The sequence below is a fragment of the Candoia aspera genome, chromosome 6 (assembly GCF_035149785.1).
Source record: "Candoia aspera isolate rCanAsp1 chromosome 6, rCanAsp1.hap2, whole genome shotgun sequence".
Lineage (NCBI taxonomy): Eukaryota > Metazoa > Chordata > Lepidosauria > Squamata > Boidae > Candoia > Candoia aspera.
Genome location: NC_086158.1, coordinates 61,686,659 through 61,711,798, shown reverse-complemented (window position 1 = coordinate 61,711,798; position 25,140 = coordinate 61,686,659). Strand labels below are relative to the sequence as shown.

Below are 25,140 nucleotides of genomic sequence, written 5' to 3'. Positions count from 1 at the left end.
ATGCTAGGCTGAGAATTTTGGGAACTGCAGTCCCAACATATCTTTGTTGGGAGATGTTGTATAGGCAGTCCATTTCCTTTTTCTGGTGTTCTGGGTTGCTGCAGGGCATTTGTACTCGTCTGAATAATGTTCTTACACAGGTCATCTTGTGGGAAGTTGGGTTGTTACTTGGTAATGGAGCACTGGTTAGCATGGGTTGTGTTTTGATAGACTTTGTTTCTAATTTGCCATCATTTTCTCTGCTGTTGAGGATATCCAGGAAGGGTAGTGTGTTGTTGTTTTCTTCTTCCCTTGTGGATTTTATTCTTTTGATTGTCTCATGTGTCTTTTCTAGTTGTTCCTTTTTTATTATGAAAAAAGTGTTGTCTACATACCAGGTCCATACTTTTGGTTGTATGTGCTATAGTTTCTAACTGCTGCATTACAGTCTCTGCTATGAGTCCTGAGGGTGGTGATCCCATGGGTGTTCCTCTGATTTGTTGGCATTTGTACAGTATAACCAATCCAAGCTTTCCAAAGGGTAACATTGCCATATATCAAAAACATCTCAGAAACAACCAACAGGCTATTACAACCACACAGCATCACCATAGCACACAAACCAACATGCTCCTCCAAAACATCTTAAGCAAATCAAAAGACCCAGTAGCCCAAGAAATAAAAACAGGAGTCATCTGTAACATACAGTGTAAGAACTGTAACAGCCACTATGTAGGACAGACGGACAGGCAGAAGACTAGCAGAGCGCATCCACGAACGCCAACCAGCAGTCAGAAGACACGATGAAAACTCCTTAATCTCACAACACATGGACAGACTCAACCAAAGTTTCAACTGGGAAACTGTGAACATCCTAGACCAAGCTAAATCCAAAAACACTAGGGTATTCCTGAAAACCTGGCATTCAGACAAATCAGCCATCAATAGACACACAGAGGTAACTACATTTACACACCACTCAAAAGAGACAATAAAGAAGCTAAGAAGAAAACAAAAAGACCAGAACGCACCCTCTCCAGCAGCCTACACCCAGATAAGCAGGGATTAACACCAGACAAACAATCAAGCAGAAAACAATACTCTAATCAAGGAACTACCAAGGAGAACACGGGGGGGGGTGTTGTCCCACCAGCACTGGCAGAGCAAGCTACTGTATATGAACAGGGAGCAAACCCCACGCTCACTAGCACTGATGATGTTACCTAGTTGGATAATGAAATGTCTGCAAGCAAACAACCAAGCTCACAGATGACAAAGGACTTCACAGTTCAACCCTGAGCTACACATATTCTCTTCTTTTGGTATAGCACAGTACTGGAAAAATCTGCTTACCAGAGCATTTTAAGAGGTTAATCAAGCATTTGACTGGACCAATTATGTCACTCTAAAATACAGAGGATCTGACTTGAGACTGAGAATCACTTTCAGCTATAAAAATATCTGAAATATCAGGGATGTGTGTTACCAGTCGATGGATAGGTAGATAACATAGTTCCATGGCACCATCCTTGACATTTATCAAACTCACTACCCTGACTTAAATTTTTAAAAATGTTTTAAATAAATAGTAAAGAGTGAATTGACATATGGCTTATTTGTAAAAATGGCTCAGGCCCCATGTCAGTTTCTTAAACCTTCTTTTAAAAGTAGTGGATGTTTGCAGTCAAATGCTTTGCAACTTTGCATTGAAAGTTGGGTGGCTACGGTAGGGAGCAATCTTCCCAGCTTACCTTCTGGTAAATGGTATTTTATTGCTAGCCACCAAAGCAGCTATTCTGTGAATAGACAAGTTTCTCCACAATCGGCATTATGTGAAAGCACCTACTAAATGCTCTCAAAACTTCAGATGTTCCCACTAGTTCTCTCCAAACTGGGCCCCCCCAGCTTATGCTCTTTTTAGTTGCAAATTTGTATGCTGCCATGTATTTAAAAGGAAATGAAGTTTGTTTTCTTCCATAAAATGCACCAATATAAGACTTACTTGTACATAAAATGTTCGAGAAGTTGTTACAATTTCAAAAAGATTGTCTCTCATCATAATATCACTGAAAAACATACAAAAATGTAAGTGTAAGTATTTATTATTGAAATCAAATTCTAACTCATGTATCTGAAACAGAAAAATGCATTTTATACAAGATCAGCTTTGAAAATAATTAAACTACATACAGGTAGTCCTTGTTTAGTGACCACAATTGGGACTGGCAACTGGGTTGTTAAGTGAAGCACTCACGAAGTGAAACTTCTAATGTGTTTATGATCTTACGTCAGCTTTCCTTTGCTTTACGGACCTGCAAAGGTCATAAATGAAAGGATTGGTCTCAAAGTTACTTTTTCACCACCATCATAACTGCAAACAGTCAGTAAACAAGGCAGTCGCTAAACAAGCAAGGACTACCTGTACTATATTCTATACTACGGCATGTAATGTACTCTACCTCCCTTCTTGTATTACCAGCTCAAATCAGTTACATTATTAAGACTCTGGATAAGCAAATTACAGCCACTGCATCTGAAGTTATGACCAGACTGGCTAGTGTTTAGGCTATATGTAGATTACCACCAGCCTTTTGGCATAGCCTCAACTAGGAACAATAATCAGGCAAAGACACAGCAAAAAGATACACCAGTGCTTCCAGATTTCCCTACTGTCTCCTTTCACAAACTCAAGGCAAATACACCCATTGCTGAATCACACCTAAGTTTACTCAAGTTAAACAAGACAAATATGGGATAAACATTACTCAGAAGATGTGCTAAAATACTATTTTATAATGCCATAACAGAATCACCTTGTAATTTAATGAGTTGCATGCCCTGATTTATTATTTGTGTACACAGCTAGCATACCCAAAACCTTTAGGAAAGAGTTCATTTAGCCCCAGGCTGGATCTTTCATTCTCCTTTTACAAAGGCATTAGTTGAGGCATCCTGAAAAACAATGCAATCAACCCTTTCAAAAAGATAGATCTGATACATCCCCCTACTTGTATCTGTCCTTCCACCCAGGTGCCTTACATAAAAACATAAGCAGTGCCCTGCTGAATCAGACTCCTGGCCCTCTAGTCCAGCAGACTGTTCTCACAGCGACTAACCAACTGCACAAGGAAGCCCACTCGTCCCCCAGCAGAGGGCCTTCAGAGGCAGTTACACTGCTAACAAAGCTAATACCCTTTGATCCCCATGACTTCCATGCACTGGTCCAACCCTTTTGTGAAGCCAGCATAGCATTTTTGGCACTGATATGCATCACTTTATACTTGCTCACATTGAATGACATTTGCCATTTTGACACCCACTCCCCTAATGTGCAGAGATCCCCTTGGAGCTCTTCACGGTCCCTTGTTTTTACCACTCTGAACAATTTGGTGTCATCAGCAAATCTTGCTACTCCACTAGTCAGGCCTGATTCCATATCATTTATAAATGTGTTAAAAAGCACCAGTCCTTTCAAGTTCAAGGTAACTACCTCTCTTTTTTGGAAGCATTCCTTGGAAGTGATTTGCTTCTGTCTTCTTCTGTTTTTTTTTAACTGTCCAGTCTAATCAAAGGCCCTGAAATTCCTACATTGTCTCCATCCAAGCACCAATCAGGGCTAATCCTGCTTAGTTTTCAAGATCAGCTAGGTGCTTCCACCTTCTTGAGGTTTTGTTATAATATACAAATGACTATATTTTGTTAAGATATCCAAGGTTTCAAATAATTTGATCATAAAGCAAATGCAATATATTAAATTATGAGAAATAGTGTGACCAGGTTTTCTTACTCCAATTACTTATGATCTGATATCTTTACTCACCTTTGTTTACATTCTTGGACTTTATGAACTTCTTTCAGTGGTATAATCCGAAGAGGCTCCTTATCCTGAAAAAAATAAGAGGTTTTAGTAGGCTAAATTTTTAGCAAATAAATACCAAAAATATGTCTCCTACAAAAACGGTTTTGATGAAAAAAGCCAAATAGAAAATTTATTAACCAAAAAACAAAAAAAAGCTGTATGGACAAAATGATAAAAGCATACACATTTTCTAGGTGAGTTTGGTTAAGAGAAACAACCCAAATACTTCCATTCCATGTTGATTCCCTAGAGAAAGGAGGAGCCCAGAAAGAACCCAATTATCTAGTTAATATCTTAACAAAAGGAGATTGAGCAGTTCATTTATTTCAGTATTCCATGATTAACATTCTGTAAGAATACAGGTAGTCCTCATTTAGCAACCACAGTCGGGACTGGCAATGCAGTTGTTAAGCGAAGCAGCTAAGTGAAAAAAATCACATGACTGTGACTGTGCTTACTATTTTACTTCAGCTTTCCTTTAATTTACAGCATCAGAACACAATCCCAATCAGCCAGGTGAGCCCCAACGGCATGGAAGTTTTCTAAAACTCGACTCACAAGGAAACTGGGTAAAGGGGCAAATCTTATAGCCGTTTCTCCCCACTCCCCTGGCCTTTGGAATGCTCACCCCACACTGGGATAATTAGCAAGAAGAGAATGTTTGTATTTACATTCATTGGAGAGGAAGAGATTACAAGAGAGCAAATAGGCATAAAATAGGGAATACACATTGAAAGGAACACGTTAGCACCAGCTGTTTGCTAACACACTGCTACTGCTAGCCCCAGGCCACTTAGGAGGCAACCAAAAGCCTTTAGTGTGAAACTAATTAGGGTCTTGTCAATTTCAGGTAGCAGCTGCAAGAGCAGGAGTATTCTAATGGACTAATTAAGGTCACAGAAATGAACTTGTTAACTTGCAGTTAGCACTTTTAGGGACACACTGCACTCTGGAGGAAAGCAGATTAGGAAGTGATTGCTTGTTTAGACTATCTTTCTGGTCTGAGGGAAAAAGAAAAAAAAACAGGTCAGGCACAGGCCAGTGCATACTAATTGACTATAATGGCGAACAAGTGACTGAGAGACTGAGAAGGTCGTACATGCGGACACTAGTTGCAAAATTACTTTTTCATTACCATCATAACTGCAAACAGCCACTATCTGAGGCAATCGCTAAATAAGAGTACCTGTATCATGGTTACCAAGTACTGTTACAATATGTTCCATCTATAGTCTTCTTTCTCTATTACTTTATACAAAATATAGTAAAGTTTTATTGAGATTTACTTATATTCACCAAAATCATATGTCTGCTATTGGGAGAATACAAAACTTAACTTACATTAAAAGACATTTTCAAATGATCTGGTTACAGTATGCACAATTACCAAAAACATATTACACCACTCAAATATATCAAAACAATATCCATGGAGCTTGTTAGATACAGTAATCTAATTCAGCCATAATAGTAAACTAGTTTATCAACATTTGCATGAGTACTTGCATATCTCCTTTCATTTCAAGAATCTTTCATTTCCTTTTCTATCATATACAAAACTGAAATGTAACTAAGCAGTACTAATGTTTAAAGCAAAAGTGGGAGACCTGCTGCTGACCTGTAGCTTTAAACAGCCACAGCCAACAATGAGGAATGCCAGGAACATCATGTCAGATACATCTTCAGGACCATCAGTTTCCCACTTTCAGTGTAGAGAAAGAAACTAGGATCATAAACCTAATAATTTTATAATTTACCTGGCTTGAGTGATTTATACATAAAGTGTCTGTCTCCTCCCAGCCCCACAGAGAAGAGGGGAACTCATGAACCTAACAATAGTTTAAGGCCATACAATTAAATCCTACTGGTCTTTTTAAGGTAACAGGGCAATCTATAACTTTAAAGGACAATTATCTAAAAGTTCATGCATTATAAACTATTAATATTGTGATTTTTGGAGAGACACCATTCTGCCTTACAGCTACAGGTTTCAGAAGGTTCTGAGCACATAATTTTTAAACGTGCCAAAAAGAGAATTGCAACCTGTATGTAACCCCTGATGGCTGCCTAAGATAGACAGCCAAAGTCTCAGTTCCTTTACATAATTTCCTTCTAACATTCCATGTGTTGAAAAGGAAAAAAAAAATGGTGAACACACCCTTCAGTCAGGCTTGACTTCATGGACTTGACCAAGATGTTTTCTCGACAATATTACAGAAGTAGCCGCCTTTTTCAGGGTTGTTGTTAGGATTACCTGGTATTTTCCCATCCAAATATTAAGCACGACTTACCCTATTTAACTTTCCAGCTTAGGCAAGTTCAGCTGGCCCCACCTGTTGAAATCCTGAGCCCACCCAGCTACATGGTGTCACCATACAATTTCCCAGCCCTAAGCAACCTCTCTTCAAAATATGCAATCCCATGACATCAAGAGTTTGCTCTGATGCATTTTAGAGCAATAGAGGTTTGTTTATATTCCCAAACTGAATAAAAATGTGTTTAGTTTATGGTAAGTATATTTTAATTACAGCAATACATTATTGTACATATAAATGAAAGCATTTGCTTGGTGGTTAAAATTAGCAAGGGCAGGATATAAAGAGAAATAATTTAAAAAGAACACATTTCTAATCATTGTTGCCACTGCTGCTGGTTATCCATGCACAACCAACATAATCTGGCCAAATATCACTCCATTTTTTTCTAGAGTGGGGATGAAAATTATGAAAATTAGCCATATTAAATTTATAATCAGTGATGAATGGAAATATGGATTTGATGCATATTAATGTATACAGGTTCCACCATAATAATTGAGTAAGCAATAAGGATTCTGGCATTTCTGAAACTTTACAGCACTGTAGCATATATTTGAAAACATTCTAAATTATGATAGAATAAAAGATTGCATAAATGTATTAAATTTTACATTGTTTTCTTTCAAGTAATATGGTGCATGAAATGCATACTGTTTTTTCTCTCAAACTAGCAAACTATCATCTTCCATCAATCTTTTTTGTACGCCATCATGTGGTTACCGAAAGAAAAGCAAATGTACACTTACACTTTACTGTTAACGCCAAAAGAAGTTAACATGGTAAAAGCACACTTCAGAACCTCTTCATATTTCACCAACAAACGTATTCATCTGTTCTTTCAAATATTAACTACTAAGGATGTGATAATTACATTTACAGAAAGGGTAAGCAGTATTTATTTTTCTTTTATCACAATGCTTCACTCTGATCAAGATCCTGCTTATCTGTAAGAGGAATCTGAATTGAGCTTTAGTATAAGATCTTCAGAAAGGAATGCTTCATAGATGTTTTCTTAGTTGTCAAAAAATGTATGTAACTAGACAGTTTTGAACATATTCTTTTACTGCAATCCTATATACCTTCCTGGGAATAAACCTTTGGAGGATTATTTCCAAGTAGACTTATCTTAACAATTATTACTGATAATTATTCTGTAGCATATAGATCGGTAAGTTTTCACCTACAGTGTAAGTAGTGCCAGATATAACAAGAATTAATCCTCTGTGATAACATATTAATTTTAATATTCTTTTTTTGTACATCCTGTTTAAACAACAAAGAACACTTAAGAGCTATTGGCAACCCTGAATCTAGTACCTCTGTGACAAGATTCAAGGTGTCAGATTTTCGTGGTAGTCCAGATAGGAAACCAAAACCATGAGTACTAATACTATTTTTATTGTAAGGCTAACAGAATCTTGCAGGTCTGAAAGCATTTTCCCCCTCTCTTGTCTTTATTTTCAGAGAACTAGGGAGGGTCCCTTCTAAAACACTTTCTCCACTCCCATTTCTGCTGTGGGCTGAGGTACCTCTTATTAGGCTGTTGTCTAGGCTGCAGCTCTTCCTCCTCTTTTCCAAGGTTATTCTCACGGCCCATAACACAAGGTGACCAAGAATTTACTTTAAAACAATTGCCATTCGTTCTTGAATTGTTTATAATTTATTAAATATTTTCATTTATTTTTATAAAATAATAATTTGGTTAAAGCAACCTAACATATAAACTATATACCTGTTAAAAATGTTTTTAAACTCATTCTACGTAGATAAAGACCAAATTAAAATGTTATCATTAACATCTTTCTTTCAATAGTGAGTGTATATCTACTTTCATCATATTTTCAGGTCTTTTTCCCACGGCAAAGGTATGCACATTGCCTTGTACGTTCCCATCTATCCTACCATTTCTGGCATATAATAACATAAAAAAGACTTCTAAATCTCAGGAGCTTATAATCAGGAAGATAACTCACATATGGTCAGAAAACTTAATAAAACAAGACATCATTCCCAGCATTCAACTAAAAACAATCTGAGAGCTGGGAGCCATTCTTTGCAGCTTGGCTGAGCAACCTTTCAGTGGTGAAGAGTCATTTAAAAAAAATGAAGCTGAGCACCTCTATGGGATGGGCAGTGAAATCAATAAAGAGGGCAACAATAGCATTTTCAGGGGAAGTTCAATGTTGAAAGCACATTTAATGTATTTGGTTTAAATAAAATCTTACGGACTTTTAAAACTGTTTCCTCAAAGAACAGTGCAAAATCCCATCTCTGTTTATTGGCTACCTGCAGCCAAAATTCAGTGGTGCAATTCCAGGAGCTGTAAGAAAAAGGCTTGAGGGCAGGCCAGTCCATGGTTTGCCCACTCTGTCCCTACAACCTTCAGCAGAAAATGTTAGCAAGCTTTTGCACATGGGCTACCCTTATCCATTGTATGAAAACAAAAAACTCCCAAGATAAGGCCAGAATTCCATTTTACTAAAATGGAATAGTCCATCTATTCTGGGGTTGGATCCCTTGGTATAGTGACAGATGTACCCTTGCTGAGGCACAAATGTCAACTCTGATGCATTAATGCATAAAGACAAAAGAGAGGGAAGCACTTCAAGGAATCAGCTGTAACACCCCTACAACAGAAGCAAAGATACACAATTTGATCCATCTTGATAATATGGTGTTGGACATTCTCTTACCAATGGTGGATGACACACAATCTGAATCATGAACCCCCTGTCTGAGATGCTCCTTAATTAGCTAACTTGACATGAGGGAATCAAAAAGTATATAATTCTCGGTTCAGTTGTAAATCATCATAACATACAACACTGTTTAGAAAGTATATTAAAATATATTCTTAATGCAAAAATTTAAATCTGCCTTTGTTTTTTCCTTATTTGAATCACTGTTTTAAATTAGTAAGACTGCTTGCCTATAGTACTAAGAAACTAGGAATAAGGGGGGTGGGCGTTTTTCTAATATTAACTTCAGGTACTGCCCTAATATTCTATTTTGGTGTTTTTTTAAAACCTCACTCCACCTTTTTAAGGGGAAAAAAATACTACAAGTTGCTCTTATTATCTATGGTTCCATTACCCCTGGTTGGTAAATATAGACCAGGCTTTATCATCTGCAGTAAAGGGTTTCATATACCCACAGGTTTTGGTGTGTGGTTCTGTTTGGACAACTTTCTTTTGAAGTATTTTTTGTATATTTTACATACAGTTTGTGTAAAATAGGGGACATGCTTCTAGATATGGAGGTACATAAAATGTTCTGTTCACCACCCTGGGAAAACATTAACATACACCCACGGACCTTTCCATTGTTTGGGAAACAGGCAGCAACTGTCTGGTTCAGAGACAGAGCATTAGAAAGAAAATGAAAAGATCTCTGCCCTAAAAGGCCAAAGGATAAATTGGGTTCTAAAATGAAAGTAATCCAGTTATTGAAAATTCTGTAACTTAATCTTTCTCTTTTCATACATCTTCCTGACTTTATTTTCTCAAGGTTTCTCATTCTTTGTTAATAATCCACCACCATTAGGCAGGGATGGGACCCCTCAAATGAGGAGTACCTGTATAATGCAATTCTAAAAATTGGCATTTTATTCAAATCAGCATGGGTAGGTAAAGGAACTGCATCTTAATCAAAATTTTCATCTTTAATTCAGAATTAAATCAGTGTGCATAACAAAAGAAAAAGAAATAAGAAAGGGTACACATTCTCTGTATGTGTGTCATGAGCACTGATGGTGAGCAGGAGGGGGCCCCTATCCAGGGGGGGAAACGCATGTGTAGTAGCGAGAATTTGAGCTGTCATTCAAAGAGACACAGAACAGACCCGCCTTGACTTTTGGGGTTTATCTGTCTGGGTTTTCCCACACTTCTTCAGTTTGTTAGACATTTTCTGTCTACTGTAGCAGTAATAAAACACTAGATACTTATTCCTCGTCTCGGCATGGTTCCTGCTTGTCAGGACAATGTGTTTAGTTATTAAGAATTCATGTTTCTCCTATTTTCTATCTAAGCAGCATGAATTATTCACTACTAAATATCTAATCAGAGCAATAGGGAAAGTATGGAAAGTGATTAACTTATTAATTCCACATTGAAACTGTCAGCAGTAGCATTATACAGTATTGGAATCTAACCATTGCTCATTCACTATACATTAGAATGTCCATCAACTAAGGACAGTGGATACAAAGAGAATGTTCTAAATTCTATTTCTAAAAACTGAAATTCCATCAAAATAATGGAAGCAAAACAATTATGCATTAATACATTTGGACAAAGTATTTGTTCTGAAGTTTTGCTTAATCACAAACATATAGATACCTACCAATTCTGATTTAAAATAGCCAATTGTGTTTTCATCCAGTTGGAAATACCTTCTTTTCCAGTTCTTCATCTATGTATACAAAAATGTAATAATGTAACTCAAATAAATTTTAAAGAATCGTATTATTTTTAGTTTATTCACTGTTTATTCATTGGGGTTTTAGGCTTTCTATCAAGACTACATGTTGCTTTTCTCATCTTGGTATTCTGTGCACTATTCAGATCTACCTGCGTAAATCAGAAATGTATTTTTCTGATTCAACATGCTTACTGTAAGAACTCAGAAAACTTCATGGTTCCTTTAAGGAGTAACTAACAGGTACAGTGAAGATGTTCGCATTGGGTTCAAATACTGAATAACTTTATGGTATTCATTAGAAGAAAATGGTCCTGAATGGGGAGGGAAAAGCTGATTGTACAATATACAGCTGGAGCAACTAGAAAAAGGACAAAAACAAATCATTCTTCAGTCCAGGTGTGATTGCAAGGGTCTTCCATTATGTCTTCCCCTCCTGCACAAGAGGAGAAAAACTAAACAACAAATAGTGTGCTGAATCAACACCCAGAATTCCCCAGGCAGCATGGCCATTGTTAAGAATTCTAGGAGTTGAATGCACAGAGTTCCCAAAGTCAGGAAACACTGCACCAATCAGTTCAGTGTTCAGACAGGAAAGGTGTCTCCAAATTCAGTAACAGAGATAAGCAGCAATTGGTCATCTGGAGCAGCTGTTGCTAGTACTTTCAAGTACTTTCTTGGACACCAATTTGGTATCAAATAGAAGTCAAATTGAGGACCACTTTACATTATATCATTGTCAAAATTGTTAACATGGCAACTTTTCATAAAGTGGTTACACTATATTATACATAGCAATTCATATTGTATACTGCTGCTCTCTATGCATCTCCACATTTGGATATTGAGTGATAATATGCTGAGAATATGTAGTAAAAGTTCATGAAGAGATAATTTCAAGTGGCCTGTCTTAGGGTCATATTTTTACACCTGGTACATATTACATAAGCAGCCCTGGTTGTAAAATAGATTATTGATCATATATCTGAAGTAATAGTATATGACTTGAATTAATGCAGCAATACATAAAACAAAACCTCGAGATGAATTTTAAAAAAAATAACTGCACATAAACAATTCAGTCAAGGTAATTCTAAGAACTTTTTCTCAAGAACAGTTACCAAAACACATGTAGCTAATATTCTATGGGTTTTTTCTTTCCTGAACTTTTTGCCTCCAACATGCTTTCTTTACTGTTTTGGGGAAATCTGTTCTGCATTGTTAAAAAAAAAAATCTTGCATTATTTACTGTATAACACAGATTTTATTAACCTCAAAATATTCTTCATGTGCTTACCACTGCTCCCTGTTTCACACAGTAGCCAGCTTTTATAACAGCATTGTCTGGAGGATACTTAGCAGTAAAGTATGGAAGATGGCTTTGGGAGCGTTTCACGTAGTTTTTATCAGTTTCACCACATTCGTTTCTCTCTTCTTTCTAGAAAAAGTAAACAAGATAATTTAGAGGCCAGGTCTGAAGTTTACTATTAAATTGAACATACTATTAAATTAAAATTTTGTTGTTGTTTGCTTCCAAATCTAGAGAGAATCAGATTTATACAGCTATGATCCTAGTTACTTTTATCCATGTGTCACATCAAATAAATGGTATAAAAGTTGAGCCTATTGTCTGGAAATAACATAGCTACAATCAAAGAAGCTGATGTGCAACCACAGATGTACAGTAAGTTTCACACTGACTAGGACATGTGAAGAACATGCTCAATTTAGGTTCCTCCTCTCACTGCAGGCAACATATAAACTTGAAGCAGGAGTTGGCAAATATGGGCAAACTAAAACTTTCCACCTAAGAACTACTTCTATTTTTTTCTTCTAATATGAAAATTAAGAGGCATCTCAACTACTGCAAAAATCTGGTAATGAGATATCTAGATCATTTTTTCCCCTTTCAGGTTCAATTTTTTTGCAAATCCATGATCCCTACACATCAATAGGAAGGACAACATGCCAATAATATGTCTATTATCTGTATCTTGAAAATAATATAAATTATTATTACCTGAGTAGGAGTGATTATAGGAACACCACCAACAATTTCTGTTCTGTAAGACATTTGTTTTTTTATTCCCAAATTTTCAGAATGACGCAATGCATTATCAGTATGAGACAATGAGTCAGCCTGCTTTGGTACCTAAAAATAGAACATTATAAAGATACTGAAATGTATCTTCCAATTCAGAGTCTCTCAGAATTTAACTATTCTGGTCTATTTTTAATTATTCATCGGTGAGAGAAATGAGGCAAAAATGCTTACCATTTCCTATATCCCTTTTGGATCTCTTAAGACCATGGTTAAATTATCTACTTTCCTATTGTTTAAATGTTGCTTTACACAAGCTATGTACTTTGCTGAATATTTTAACTGTTTCCCGTGTGGTTCTTTAATAACCTAGCTGAGTATCATTCAAACTTGAATTCTTAGATCTTCATCTACTGATTTTTAGGATTTCATTCTTTAACCAGAATGAAACAGATTTTCAGAGAAACTAAAAAAAGTAGTGCAGAAACAGTAGTATAGAAAGTAGCATTGTATGTTTATCCATCATTTACTAAAATCAATACCTGGTGTAAGAAATTCATTCACATTCTCTTAAAATATTTTTTCATAAAATTTCTATTGTTCTTTCCTTTCAAAGTGCTCAACAATGATTGCTAAGTTTTTTAAAGAAATTCTAAAAACAAACAAAATCACACCTACTTCACATAGAGCTTAAAATTTTCCAATTTTATTGTGTGAGGCATATGTGCAGCTGTTACATATATTATATCAAGGTGCTTTGAAACAAAACAGAAGATTCCTTTGCAGCAACAAGCACAATAAAAAAGAAAACTTCTCTCCCAAAGGATGTTTAGTTGGATTACCTGAAAGAATTTTCAATCAAAGCTATTTTTCCTTGATTCATCAAATATTTTTTCTAAAATGCTGAGCAAATCTTACCAAGATTGATGACTTTGTCATATTTATCAGGTAGTTTTCAAGTCACATTTGCTTTCATATAGCTCTATGCACAGGTTCACAAGGTAACAAAAATGTAGAATCTGATGCAGCATTCCCATGACTGAGATCCTAGCATGACGACTAATACGTAAGAGTCTGTCAAATGTATAATTTTCTTAGCCCAAGAATCTCAATATGGTATTTTAATGAATTCCCCCAAACCTACCTTCTTGACTGCTAGAAACCCTGTCCTATTCTACTTTTTAATTGTGGTATTTTCTACAATCCAATAGAATGTCAACAGGGTAACTCTAATTCAGCAGGATAACTCTTCAGAAACAAAACAGAATGAGACTAAATTTCAGAATACTGTCAATTCCTCCATTTGTAAACTCTCCTCCTGCTCGGTCATGTGATTCAGGGTATAGTTATTAATGGATCAGAAAGAACTCTAAAAGTCAAGATTTGCTTTAAATATACTCCACTGTTCAGAAAAAATAAGCTAGGTTTGATAGTGAGTATTTAAAGGGTATAGCAGCTTTTTGCAAACTGGCAAGCTCCCATGGCAGCCATTTTCTTTGAGTGCCCATGACATGCCCTCAAAATGTCAAGTGTGCCCTCCTGGTCCAGAGAGGTTGGGGACCCCAATCTTAATCTGCTAAAATAATATAAACTTGAAATACAAATGAGAGTTCTTATATTTGTCCCATTATAATGAGACCCTATGCAGAATAACCCTAGGATTCAAAAAGATTGCTTACTGTGATTTTGGTAGCTTTGTTTAGGACATTGACCCATTCAACTAAGTCTTGCTGATCATTGGCTTGTAAAAAGTATTTCCTCATTCCTGCATTCATGACTGTTGGAGAAAAAAATTATATAGATAAAATTGTATATATGCATGTATATGAAAACTAAAGACATTGTCACTTTGTCTAGACATTGCACAAAACTCAAATACAGGGAACCATAATTTCTGACATTAGTACACATACTACAAATTCATGAACAGAGATATAGACTAGATCTTCTGTTTTCTTTAGATTTTTTTTACTCCACTGATAGCTACTGGTAGCCTAATACACAATTTATTAAAATGATTGCCAAACTGTACTTTAGGAATTGATTTTTTTCAAAAAGTGAAAATAAACCTAAAAAGGCAAGCCAAAAAATCATATTATAACTTAAACAGAAGTCAAAGTCAAAGCTTGTAAAACAAAAAGTTGTTAAGTTAATTATTATATATACCATTGGCAACTGCCATTTCTTATTAGGGGATTAGCAGAATGATTCTTTTCAATATTTGATCTATAAAATAATGGAATTTTATTTATTAAAACATTGTTCTCTTTATATCAGAAAGGAAACATGGAATATAAATGAACTAGTACTCAAAAACATCTATGTCTTAAAATGAAAAAGCAAAACAAAATTCTTGTTTCACTTTTCAAATTATTTATGCCACATAATTTAAAGCCTTTTTAAAACTTACCAAAACAGAATTCTGCCTTTGGCCTCAGTTTAGTTGCATCACTTACCTAACAAAGTGAAAATGCTAGCATTATATGGTATAATGTATAAATATTATATATTTCAATATACGTTTACTGATGTAGATTGATCAAGCACACTGCTGTTCATATGGATCTATGAAATGAAGCAGTGAACTTATGCAAGAACAGCAAATTTTTATTTTTGTTTTACATGTTCCCCAGCATTCTGACATAATCCTTTCTCCCAGAGAAGTTAACCTATACAAAGTCTTGGTTTACAGACAGCAATCCAGCCTGTATGTAAATAAATTTCCTATTGAAAATCTGTCATGTACAACTTCCTTCTGTGTACTTAATGTAACCTTTGAGCCCCTGGATGTTGTTGAACTGTAAATCACAGCATTCCTTGCACGTGGTCATCCTAGCAGGGACTACTAGGAGTTATGGTTAAGCTATGTCTGAAAGGTCCAAGATTCTGCATCCCTATTAGCTATTTAGAGTCCTGAGCAAAAATGCACTATGAATAAAGTACCCTAAACCTATAATAAAAGCATATCTCACTCTTTCACTGAACTAGCACAGAGCAATACTTCTTTTTCAACTTTCCATTAGCTCATTCATTAAACTCCAGAATTATAGCTGCCTTCACATATCTCATTTTTCCAGTGAATTGCTACTTTCATTTGTGAGCTTAGGTTTCCTGACTATTTACAACATAGGTCACCCTACTTCTTCTGTGCAATGGAAGGAACATAAATAATATGCTACTCCTGTTTGTTTATAAAATTTGTATGGCCACTCATCTTAAAACACAACTCTTGTCTTCTGAATCTTTTTGCAACTTATTCCTTCCCTCTTCTGAAGCTAAAAGTATAATGCACAGTTGTGTCAATTCTTCCCCACCCTATCTTTTTTTTTAATCTGTCTCATAGTTGGCCATTCATTACTATTTATCATACCATTTTAATAAAAATCTAGTTTTTTGGAAAGTTTGTCATGTCTATGTCTACAAAGCTCCATGAGTATTTTACAAGAATACTCCTCTGTCAACTCAAAATTATTCCAAGGTGATAATGTTTGAGTTCTATGCACTGATTGTGATTAGTATTCTAATTTAATTCATCACTTCCCTACTCATATCTGCCTCATTGGTTGATCACACTGCAAAAGAGGTTCCCCTATCCACTCTCACATTTACTTAAATTCATGTTTCAAATGTATTTATTCCCTGAACACAAAGAAGTAATATTCCAACATATAAAAAGAATAAATCCTGAATAAACGTGGTAACGGAATTGTGTAATCTCTGCCTATAGAGGACAAGAATTAGCAAGAGAACGCTGTCGTAGAAAATTATGGGAAGAGGTTGGAATTTAATTACCTGTAGTTATACCTGTAAGCAGACACATAGTTCTTACTCTATGAACCAGAATCAATCATATTAAATTCAAACAATTAATTATGAATTTTCCTTAGTTATATATAGTAAGCTAAAACTGGGAAACAATTTACTGCTCCTGGCAAGCACAGGAAGGAGAAACATTCAAGCTTGAGGTCTTGCTTTAACACTCTTTTTATCTAACACTAAAGCACAGCTTAGCAATATATGCAGACGTCCATATAAGTTTAACGTCTTGATAAAACTGGAAAAATAGCTAGAGCTCAACAGAAACTACTGACATTATAATAAGCCAAAAGAAGAGTTATTATCTGACTTTACTACGTAAGTTTTATGATGGACGAATAAAAAAGCTTGAAATACGAATTGCCATATAACTTAACTAGTAGCAGAAAAATTATATATTCAATTAATCCAGGGTGCACCTCAGCATACACAACAAATGCTACATGAATGGCTATATGTATATCTTTAATATTCTATTTCATGCTAGAAAGGAATGTCTCCTGAAAAAATAATAATATATGTTTATTATAGTATCAGAACCCCCTAGAGCTATTGTCTCTGGTGGTTCTGAAGTTTCACTGACTTTCAAAATGGATTTGGAAAAAGTGAAATGACTTCCAACTCTTCCAAATATATATAATGCTCACAGACTACTGAAATGTTAATCAGTTCTGATACAAATCCTGAAAAATCTGAAGCAAATGAGAAGTCAATTCGTGTAAAAAGCAATGTTTTGAGAATAATGGTATTCTTATCAAATACTTATCCTAAGACATCTGTAAGAAGTTTTCTACAGTTGCATGAAAACTTTTAGGTACTCTGGTCATTTTTTAATTGTTTGTTTATAATTTAAATTTTCAGGGACATCTACTCATCAGTGACTCTGGACAGTTTATAAGAATTAAAGATAGAAACAATATATTAAAAGTACTGAAAAAAATATACTGGGGAGAAAAAAATCATGACTATTTATATAGCATAAATACCATCCACAACGGATACATACTTCATCTTAGCCCAGGGTGTGGGGAAAGAGACAGGTCTTTAAGGGTTGGGGTTATGAGGACCAATGAACACCTAAATCAACAAAAACTGATACTGTCTATACAGTATATAGTTAAACCTGACATTTCAAAAATCTGCATACATATGTATTATAAAGTTAATTATAAATTTACACATTCAAAATAAGAAAACTGTGAATATGGCAGGTATGGGTGTTTGGAAACCCTTCCAAATGAATCAGTACTACTTTTTTTTTTCTTTTTAAATATTACTGTAAAGTTCCTAATAAAGTCCTAAAGTATGACTGCCATATTAGGCTTACAATACAGTTTCACAACTATTCTGACCCTTCTAATTTATCAGGTTGTGACTGCTGTTCTGTCTCCTTTCAACAACCATGGGCTCCTCTAAACAGCTGTCAGAGCATCTGGATTTGAAGACAACTGACTCTTATAAAAAAGGGTAGGCTATTAAAAAATTTAAAATGTTTTCACATTTTGAAATGCTTCCAGCTAATAATCTCAACTGTGAGAAACATGGTTAAAAAATGTTACATGGAACTGCTGGAGTAAAGCAAGATCTGGGAGACAAAAATCTCTGCTAGAACTGCCCCAGGTCAGATATGCAAAACAGAAGCTCCAGATAACTTCAAACAACCTGCTGAAAAATTTAGCTAATTCTGTAGTTCTTCAGAGTAGAACAACTGCATCAGAGAGTTCTCATAAGGCAACTTTTTCTCTAACCTCATCACAAAAGTCATTGTCTAAAATATGCAGGAGTGTGAAATGTTTTACAGCAAAATGTTTATTTTGGAACAACCAAAACCTGTACAGTTCAGCCACAACAACACAAGCTACCTTTGCAGAAATAAAGAGAGAAGAATCTGAAGAAAAGAACACCTTGCGAATTGTTAAGCACAACAGTGGTCTATTATGCTTTGGCGCTACACAGAAGTCAGTGACACAGGAAATATTGTGTAAGTAGGGGGAAGGATGGATTAATCTGAAAATCATCATATCCTAGAACAATGTCCCTGTGTCAGTGAAGAAATTTCAACAGTAAAAGAGCTTTCAGGAAGACAATGATCTGAAAGACACCACCAAATTCACAATGAAAATGTTGGAATGGCTTTCCCAGTCCCCAGACTGTGTTTTCTTATTTTGAATCTGTAAACCACTACACATAAATAGCAAGTATATTTTCAGATTCACAAAAAGATACTGTGTTTATACTATGTAGAGACTGTCAGCTTTTATTCACTTAGGAATTCACTGAAGTACAATTCAACCAGTTGTGCCAAAACTTTTACATACAAGTGTAAATACATTGACCTAAGAGTACTTTTTTTAGTAATGCTACTAAATGTAATAAAATTGCATCCAGTAACATTACAAACTTCAAATATTAGATAGCAGAAGTTTGTACATATCCTGGTTTATTTAGCCAACCATCATTGTCTGTATATAAGTTGTGTCAAAACTCGCTTCACTAGTTTGTTTAAAGAAACCAACTTTTAAGCATAGATTACATACTCAGTTAAATCTAACTACAATTCCTATTTTGAACACACAGTATAGATGGCATAAAATATAGATGTGAAGTTATTTTTTTATGCAAAAGCATATAGTATCACAATGTCTTAGAACTCTGCTTTGCATACTACCTCATATTTAAAACAGCCCCAAGAAATATTCCTTCAATTTCATTAGAAAACAGATGTGAATGCTTAACATGCTTTGACTTTTTTAAAGTACTCAAAACTGAACAGCTATTGTTATACATTATAAGTTTAGAAATTCAATAATCTGAGAAGCATACACATACCTTTGAAATGTAGGTAAGCTTAATGGATCCAACTGGTGGAGATCCAGAGGGAAGGTTCTGAAGTTAAGAATACAGCATTGTAGTGTAAAAGAAACACACACACACATACAGTATATGCACACACACACCTTTATCATTTCAAACCAAACACTTCAAAATTCATTCAACATGAAATATGATTCTAACAAAAGCTTTGTTTTGTTAGTTAAAGGCATCTGCACTACTGCGTATTATATATTGCAAAATTCTGCAATTGTATTTTCTCTCTCGAATGGCAACTGAAACTGGATGTTTGCATTTCACTAAATAACCCTCAACTGTCAATTTTAGCCTATAATCATAATGTTGCATTTCACTAAATAACCCTCAACTGACAATTCTTAGCCTATGATCAAATACTATTCACTATTATCCTATTTCTACACTTGCTGAGGTATTCATTTATTTCCATAAAATAACAATAGATTAAGCCTTTCCTGTCTAGGCTGATGGGTATTTCAGTTACCAACCCATAGCATAAAGGCACCCAACTTTTAAATGACTATTAGCTGAACTATGAAGATAAATTTTCTCTATTGTCGGAATTAAGGCAAAGAAACTACGCTGAGCCAGGAATGAAGCTCTAGTCTTTATTGTTTCTACCATGCAAACAGAATCTTGCCAAGCTCAGCAAAACTAGCAGGTTCTGAGGGAAAAACTCCAGAAACTCTGAGGCGGGTCCTGCCTGACCTTCTTGGCCAGGTGCCTAAGGTCTTCTACACTGTGAGTGCGTTTCCCCCCCTGGAAGGCACTCCCTCCTTCCTCATCTGCAATCTCCATTAACAACTATGTTGCACAATTCTAAAGTAATATTTAGCACAATTAAAAATATGAAATGAAATGATTAAAAACTAGTATTTGCAGAACTTGCCTCAAAATTTTTAAATTGCATTAATATAACAATAGCAATAACAAAATTAAAAGATACTTGAAGTGGTTTACCTGTGGATTATCCATATACCATACCAAATTATCTTCTTTTGTATCCAATATAAAATATCTACGCAGAAATTTACCACTGTTTTCATTTTCTTCAATATCTAAAAAACCACAAATACGATTTTGACGATCCACATAAGGCATTTCTGAACCTGAACATTACACTGCAAAACAAAAAAGGTTGTTTTACTGTAAGTATATAAATTGAAACTGCTACATTGCTGGTTTCATTTAATAAATTCAGCTTTCAGTAGTTTAATTACAGGAAATGTATTACTTGTATAAACCAGCACACATTTTAAGAGCATGAAATAAGATTTAACAAACAATTGCATTTAGCATTTAATCTCAGTGACCTGTAAAAACTCACCAACCAATATACAAAATGTTGTGAGCCAAAACTCTGCTTTTCTACTAGCATTAAAAATCATAACATTATATTAATTTCTCTCAAATGTTAAAACTTAACCATTCTCACCTAATTAAAATTGCTTAATTCTGTCCATAAATACAGCAATTAGATACATCATTGTTTCCATAACTGGTTCTATTAAAAATATTTAGACGTTTAAAACTTGAGCAAAAATGAAATAAACAAGTACAGATCGGGAAGAGGAGAAAGACGCTACCAATTTCTAATTGAATCCAATGTTTGTATTCTATGTTGTTCTGTTCTGAGTCCAATGCTAACAGCTATGAAATAAGTACAATATTGCTTTAAAATCAACAAGGAGAGCCAAAACCAGTGGCCTATTGTTCCAGAACATTCATAGATCCAGAAATATGCTATACCCAAACAGAGAAATATTGTATTATGGCAGGATTGGTATGTAAACAATTCTCATAGTACTTTCATGGACTGGAATCCTTTCAGCTACACACAAACCTTAAGCCATTGGCACCCCTGATAAATTGGAGAGGATGCTAATAAGATGCCAGAAACTTTTTCTCCAGATGTTTATATAACTCTCATACTGAACATCACTCAGGCAAAATACATGAAGTAGCAAATACTTTGTCCAGATATCAACTAGTATCCTCCATTTAAATTTTAGAAGAACATACTTACAAAGGAGTAATAGTTGACTCAAACCTACTCCTGATAATTTCTTAGTGTGTGTTTGTGTGTACATATGTGTGTATATCTCTCACATCACAATATTGCTTTTGACTCAAAGCTATCAACAATATTGAACATTACACAAAAATAGGTTACTATCACATACATACAGCATGTCTAACATACTCAACTCATTCTTTACCAAAAGATTTACAGTACTACAAGGATGAATTTTCTATGGTGACAGAATGATTATTCCAGCTGATAATTTATGAAAAATACCAAGACGTTTCTGAAAATTTCTAAAGCATTACTAAATGCAGAGAATGGGTAAAACTATTTGTTTGGTGGCTAGTTCTGAGTCAAAAGGTAAAACATTTCTTGTAGGCTATGAATTTTACCAGAAAAATAAATATTGTTGGTGGGAAAAAAAGATTACATAAATTCCAGATAGAATGGAAAAGAACAGAGGCTGATTCTTTTGAACTTAAATGACATTATGTTCTTAGTTGCCAGACTATTTTTCCAGGTATCTCAACAGCACAATAATGGTCATAAGATCTTCTGTCAGTCACTGATTAAAATACATAATGATCAGATGGAGATATCCTGATGAACTCATATCAAACAATGTCCCATATTTCTAAGGAAACAAGTTGGTACTATTTGCAGTGAAAAACAACTTTACTCAGATTACAACATGTTCCTACTATCCACAATCCAAAAGAGAATAATAATTTAAACTGCAAAGTGAATTTTATCCCATAAAGATCCATTCTTATCTTTATTTATTAAATTATAGAACAACTCATTCATACAGTTAGGTTAGCCACCACATTTACCATGCATCAACAGATACAAATAAAAATTCCAATCTTGGATATAAATTTAAATGCTGAATGGCATGATTTCAAGGAAGTCTGAACTTAAAATGCAAAGGCAGCCTACAAATTCCTCTTTGATCATCACCAAGGAACTTCAGGGAGACACCAAATAGCAGGAAAGAAAGAACTGAACCTTGCATAATTCCATAATTCAGGTGCCATGTGGTCAAAAAAAAAATCCCTCTTAGTTCTATTCTCTGGTAATGGTCCTGCAGGTAGAAATGGATGCACCTGAACACTCTCCTTTCAATGCCCAATACACTGACCTGTTCCAACAATATCCCATGATCAACAGTATCAAATGCTGCTGAGAGATCTGGAAGGATCAACCAGGTAGAACTGCTCATGTCTCTTACCAACTAATCAGGACAATCAAGAGTAGTTTCCTTGCTCTATTCAGGCCTCAAGAGAGATTGAAATTATTCTAGACAATTCAAGCATGCCCATACTAAATGACCATCACTTTCTCCAGGACTTTGCCCAAGAAAGGATATTTGCAACTGGATAGTTGTTCAAAACTTCTTTTTCAAGGCAGCAGAGATAACTCTCTCACATTAAAAGGCCCTCCTAGAACCTACCAGTCAGACCTTCGCTGCTACAGCTGTTGGCAAGAGCCTAGAGCAACCTTTCTCAACGTTTTGACCCTGGAGGAACCCTTACAATGTTTTTCAGGCCTCAGGGAACCCCCACACATTCAGGCTCAAATATAGGTCAGAAGTTGTGAAAGGTGAAAGATCTCCTGTGCAAGCACTGAGTCATGTCTATCCCTTTGAAGGGACACCACTTCTGTGACATTTTCTTGGCAGACTAAAGCGGGGTGGTTTGCCATCGAAGTTACAAAATAATTATATTTGTTTCATGTGTAGGCCTGTATAGAGGCATTAACAGTGTTCTTAAACTAAAGAATGAAATTTGCCTCTTTAATGTAAAGTTGCCAGTATTTGAAATAATTTTTTAAATAAATCATGGTCTCCCAGGGAACTCCTAGTGACCTCTCGCAGATCCCTAGGGTTCCATGGAACCCTTGTTGAGAAATCCTGGCCTAGAGTGTGATAACTGGCAATATTTGTTGCACCTAAAATGTTCTGGACAGTCCCATGATTGTCAGTGATCATGAAATCCTGAGATGGCTTTGATTGGACACTGAAATCTCCATGGAAAATTGTCCTGGGACACTTGAAGCTTATCCCAGAGACCATCTCTTCAACTGAGAACTAATTTATAATATAACCACTGTCTCAATTCTTGCAAAAGCTGCAGTGTTCATATATTTGCTGCTATTTGTGTTAACTTTTACAGCATTAAATTAATTACAGAGGATATGTTAGGCATTTTTTTTTCATGCCATTCTGCATGCTTTGCAAGTTCAAAAGATCCCTTTTGATGTCCCATCTGAAATAGAAGCCCTTTTGAGTAGGACAAGAGAGGTGGATTTCTAAACTGTTGTTCCCCATATATAAAATTACATTATTATTTATATCCTGCCTTTATTTTGTCCAACATAAAGCAGTGTACCTAACATTCCTGCCTTCTATTTTCCTTAGGTATGGCTGTCCCACACATCCAAGGGAAGGTGTGGGGGGAAGGTTGTTGGATAATTACTGAAGATAATTTTGTTTCATCCATTCCCCCAACTCCTGTTATTTATTAGTTACTAGTTTTTCTTTTGATTTTTAATGCTCATTCTATCAGTCTGGGGTTTTTTATATTGTTTTCATTTATAAATTGTAATGTTTAAATGTTGCAAAAGAACCTGACTACAGTTTACATCAGGAAAGGATACGTCTTTAATAAATAAGCTAAGTAAAAATAAATAGAAATAAGGGGGGGGAGGGGAACAGGCTAAATTAGTAACCTGAACTCAAGAAAGGAATACAACAAATTAGAAAATGGCAAAACTTAATATTTTAAGGATTTCAGGAAGCTTGGGGATATTTTTTTGTCACTTGTAAAGCATTCTGTAATGCAGATTTTCCAATTCAATTTTTAACAATATTATGTTGCTATTATTTCTTTTATGCAATTTAAAGATTTTATGAAGTTTATTTTTTATTTTTTGCAAGTGAGAACAGTATGTTTATGGTTACATATTTTACAATGCATTTTAAAACCTAGCTTACACACATAGAACATTTTATGCTATAATGGAAAAAAATTATCTGCATTTATGCATACATACATATTAAGTTTGTAATATTTTATTGAACTGTAAAGCTGAATCCAACAGTAAATTTAAAAAATCAAATATTTAATCTAATTTTGGTTTTCAGATATAACCTTTGGATATTTTCCCCAATCTAGTCATACTGAATACAATTCAAAACATTTACTGAGGAAGAGGCTGATTTATTTAACAACTATCAAAGAGCTAGTGTATCACTTGACAGCATTTGCCATCATTTTAGTGTCTGTTAGTAGAATTAGACATCTATAGCATATAGATCAAGAGCTATAAGCTAAAGTATTTTTGAAATGGTTAAGATGTCAGAACTCCATTTATTCCTGCTATAGTTGGCTGGGGAATTATGCTGTACTTGTATCCTATGTTGGAACAAGTTACATTTCACCACAGCGCCTTGGAGTTGTACACAGAAACTGTGTATTTAAGACCAAATTGATATTAAAAGAGGTAACTTTCACAAAACTTGAGAGCTAACAAATACTTCGCATGCCCCAGATTTTCTAAGATAAAACAAGCATGGACATATTTTCAGTCATTAGATTCTATTGCTTTGATATTCCTTTACAAACTATGTCACGCTTTTGTGTAGATATATTTCAGAACTTCTTCACCCACTACAAACGACCAAAAATTCTTTCCTCAAAAAAAAATTTTTTAATTTGAATTAATATGAAAAAAATGAAACAAATCTAGTAATGAGAATCCAGGCAGCTCCCTGTACTTATTTGTGTGTGTGCATGTATGTGCGTGCCTTCAAGTCACTTTTTGACTCCTGGTG

The 25,140-nt window shown here is 35.0% G+C and overlaps 1 protein-coding gene across 5 annotated transcripts in view; it reads right to left on the bottom strand.

Moving 5' to 3' along the window:
• PLEKHA1 (pleckstrin homology domain containing A1) overlaps nt 1–20,400 on the bottom strand; it is a 29,034-nt gene extending 8,634 nt beyond the window's left edge. For 4 of the 5 annotated variants that reach the window (XM_063307292.1, XM_063307293.1, XM_063307290.1 and 1 more), the window contains exons 1-9: nt 20,240–20,400; nt 19,259–19,315; nt 15,024–15,069; nt 14,293–14,390; nt 12,593–12,724; nt 11,870–12,010; nt 10,498–10,566; nt 3,800–3,864; nt 1,982–2,045 (exon numbers count right to left, since the gene is read on the bottom strand). In XM_063307292.1, the coding sequence (XP_063163362.1) occupies nt 1,982–2,045; nt 3,800–3,864; nt 10,498–10,566; nt 11,870–12,010; nt 12,593–12,724; nt 14,293–14,390; nt 15,024–15,069; nt 19,259–19,315; nt 20,240–20,380 (813 nt within the window). In that variant the 5' untranslated portion in view covers nt 20,381–20,400. The remainder of the gene's footprint in view (nt 1–1,981; nt 2,046–3,799; nt 3,865–10,497; nt 10,567–11,869; nt 12,011–12,592; nt 12,725–14,292; nt 14,391–15,023; nt 15,070–19,258; nt 19,316–20,239) is intronic. The other variant, XM_063307295.1, reaches the window with a different exon arrangement.
• Nucleotides 20,401–25,140: the final 4,740 nt, after the last annotated feature.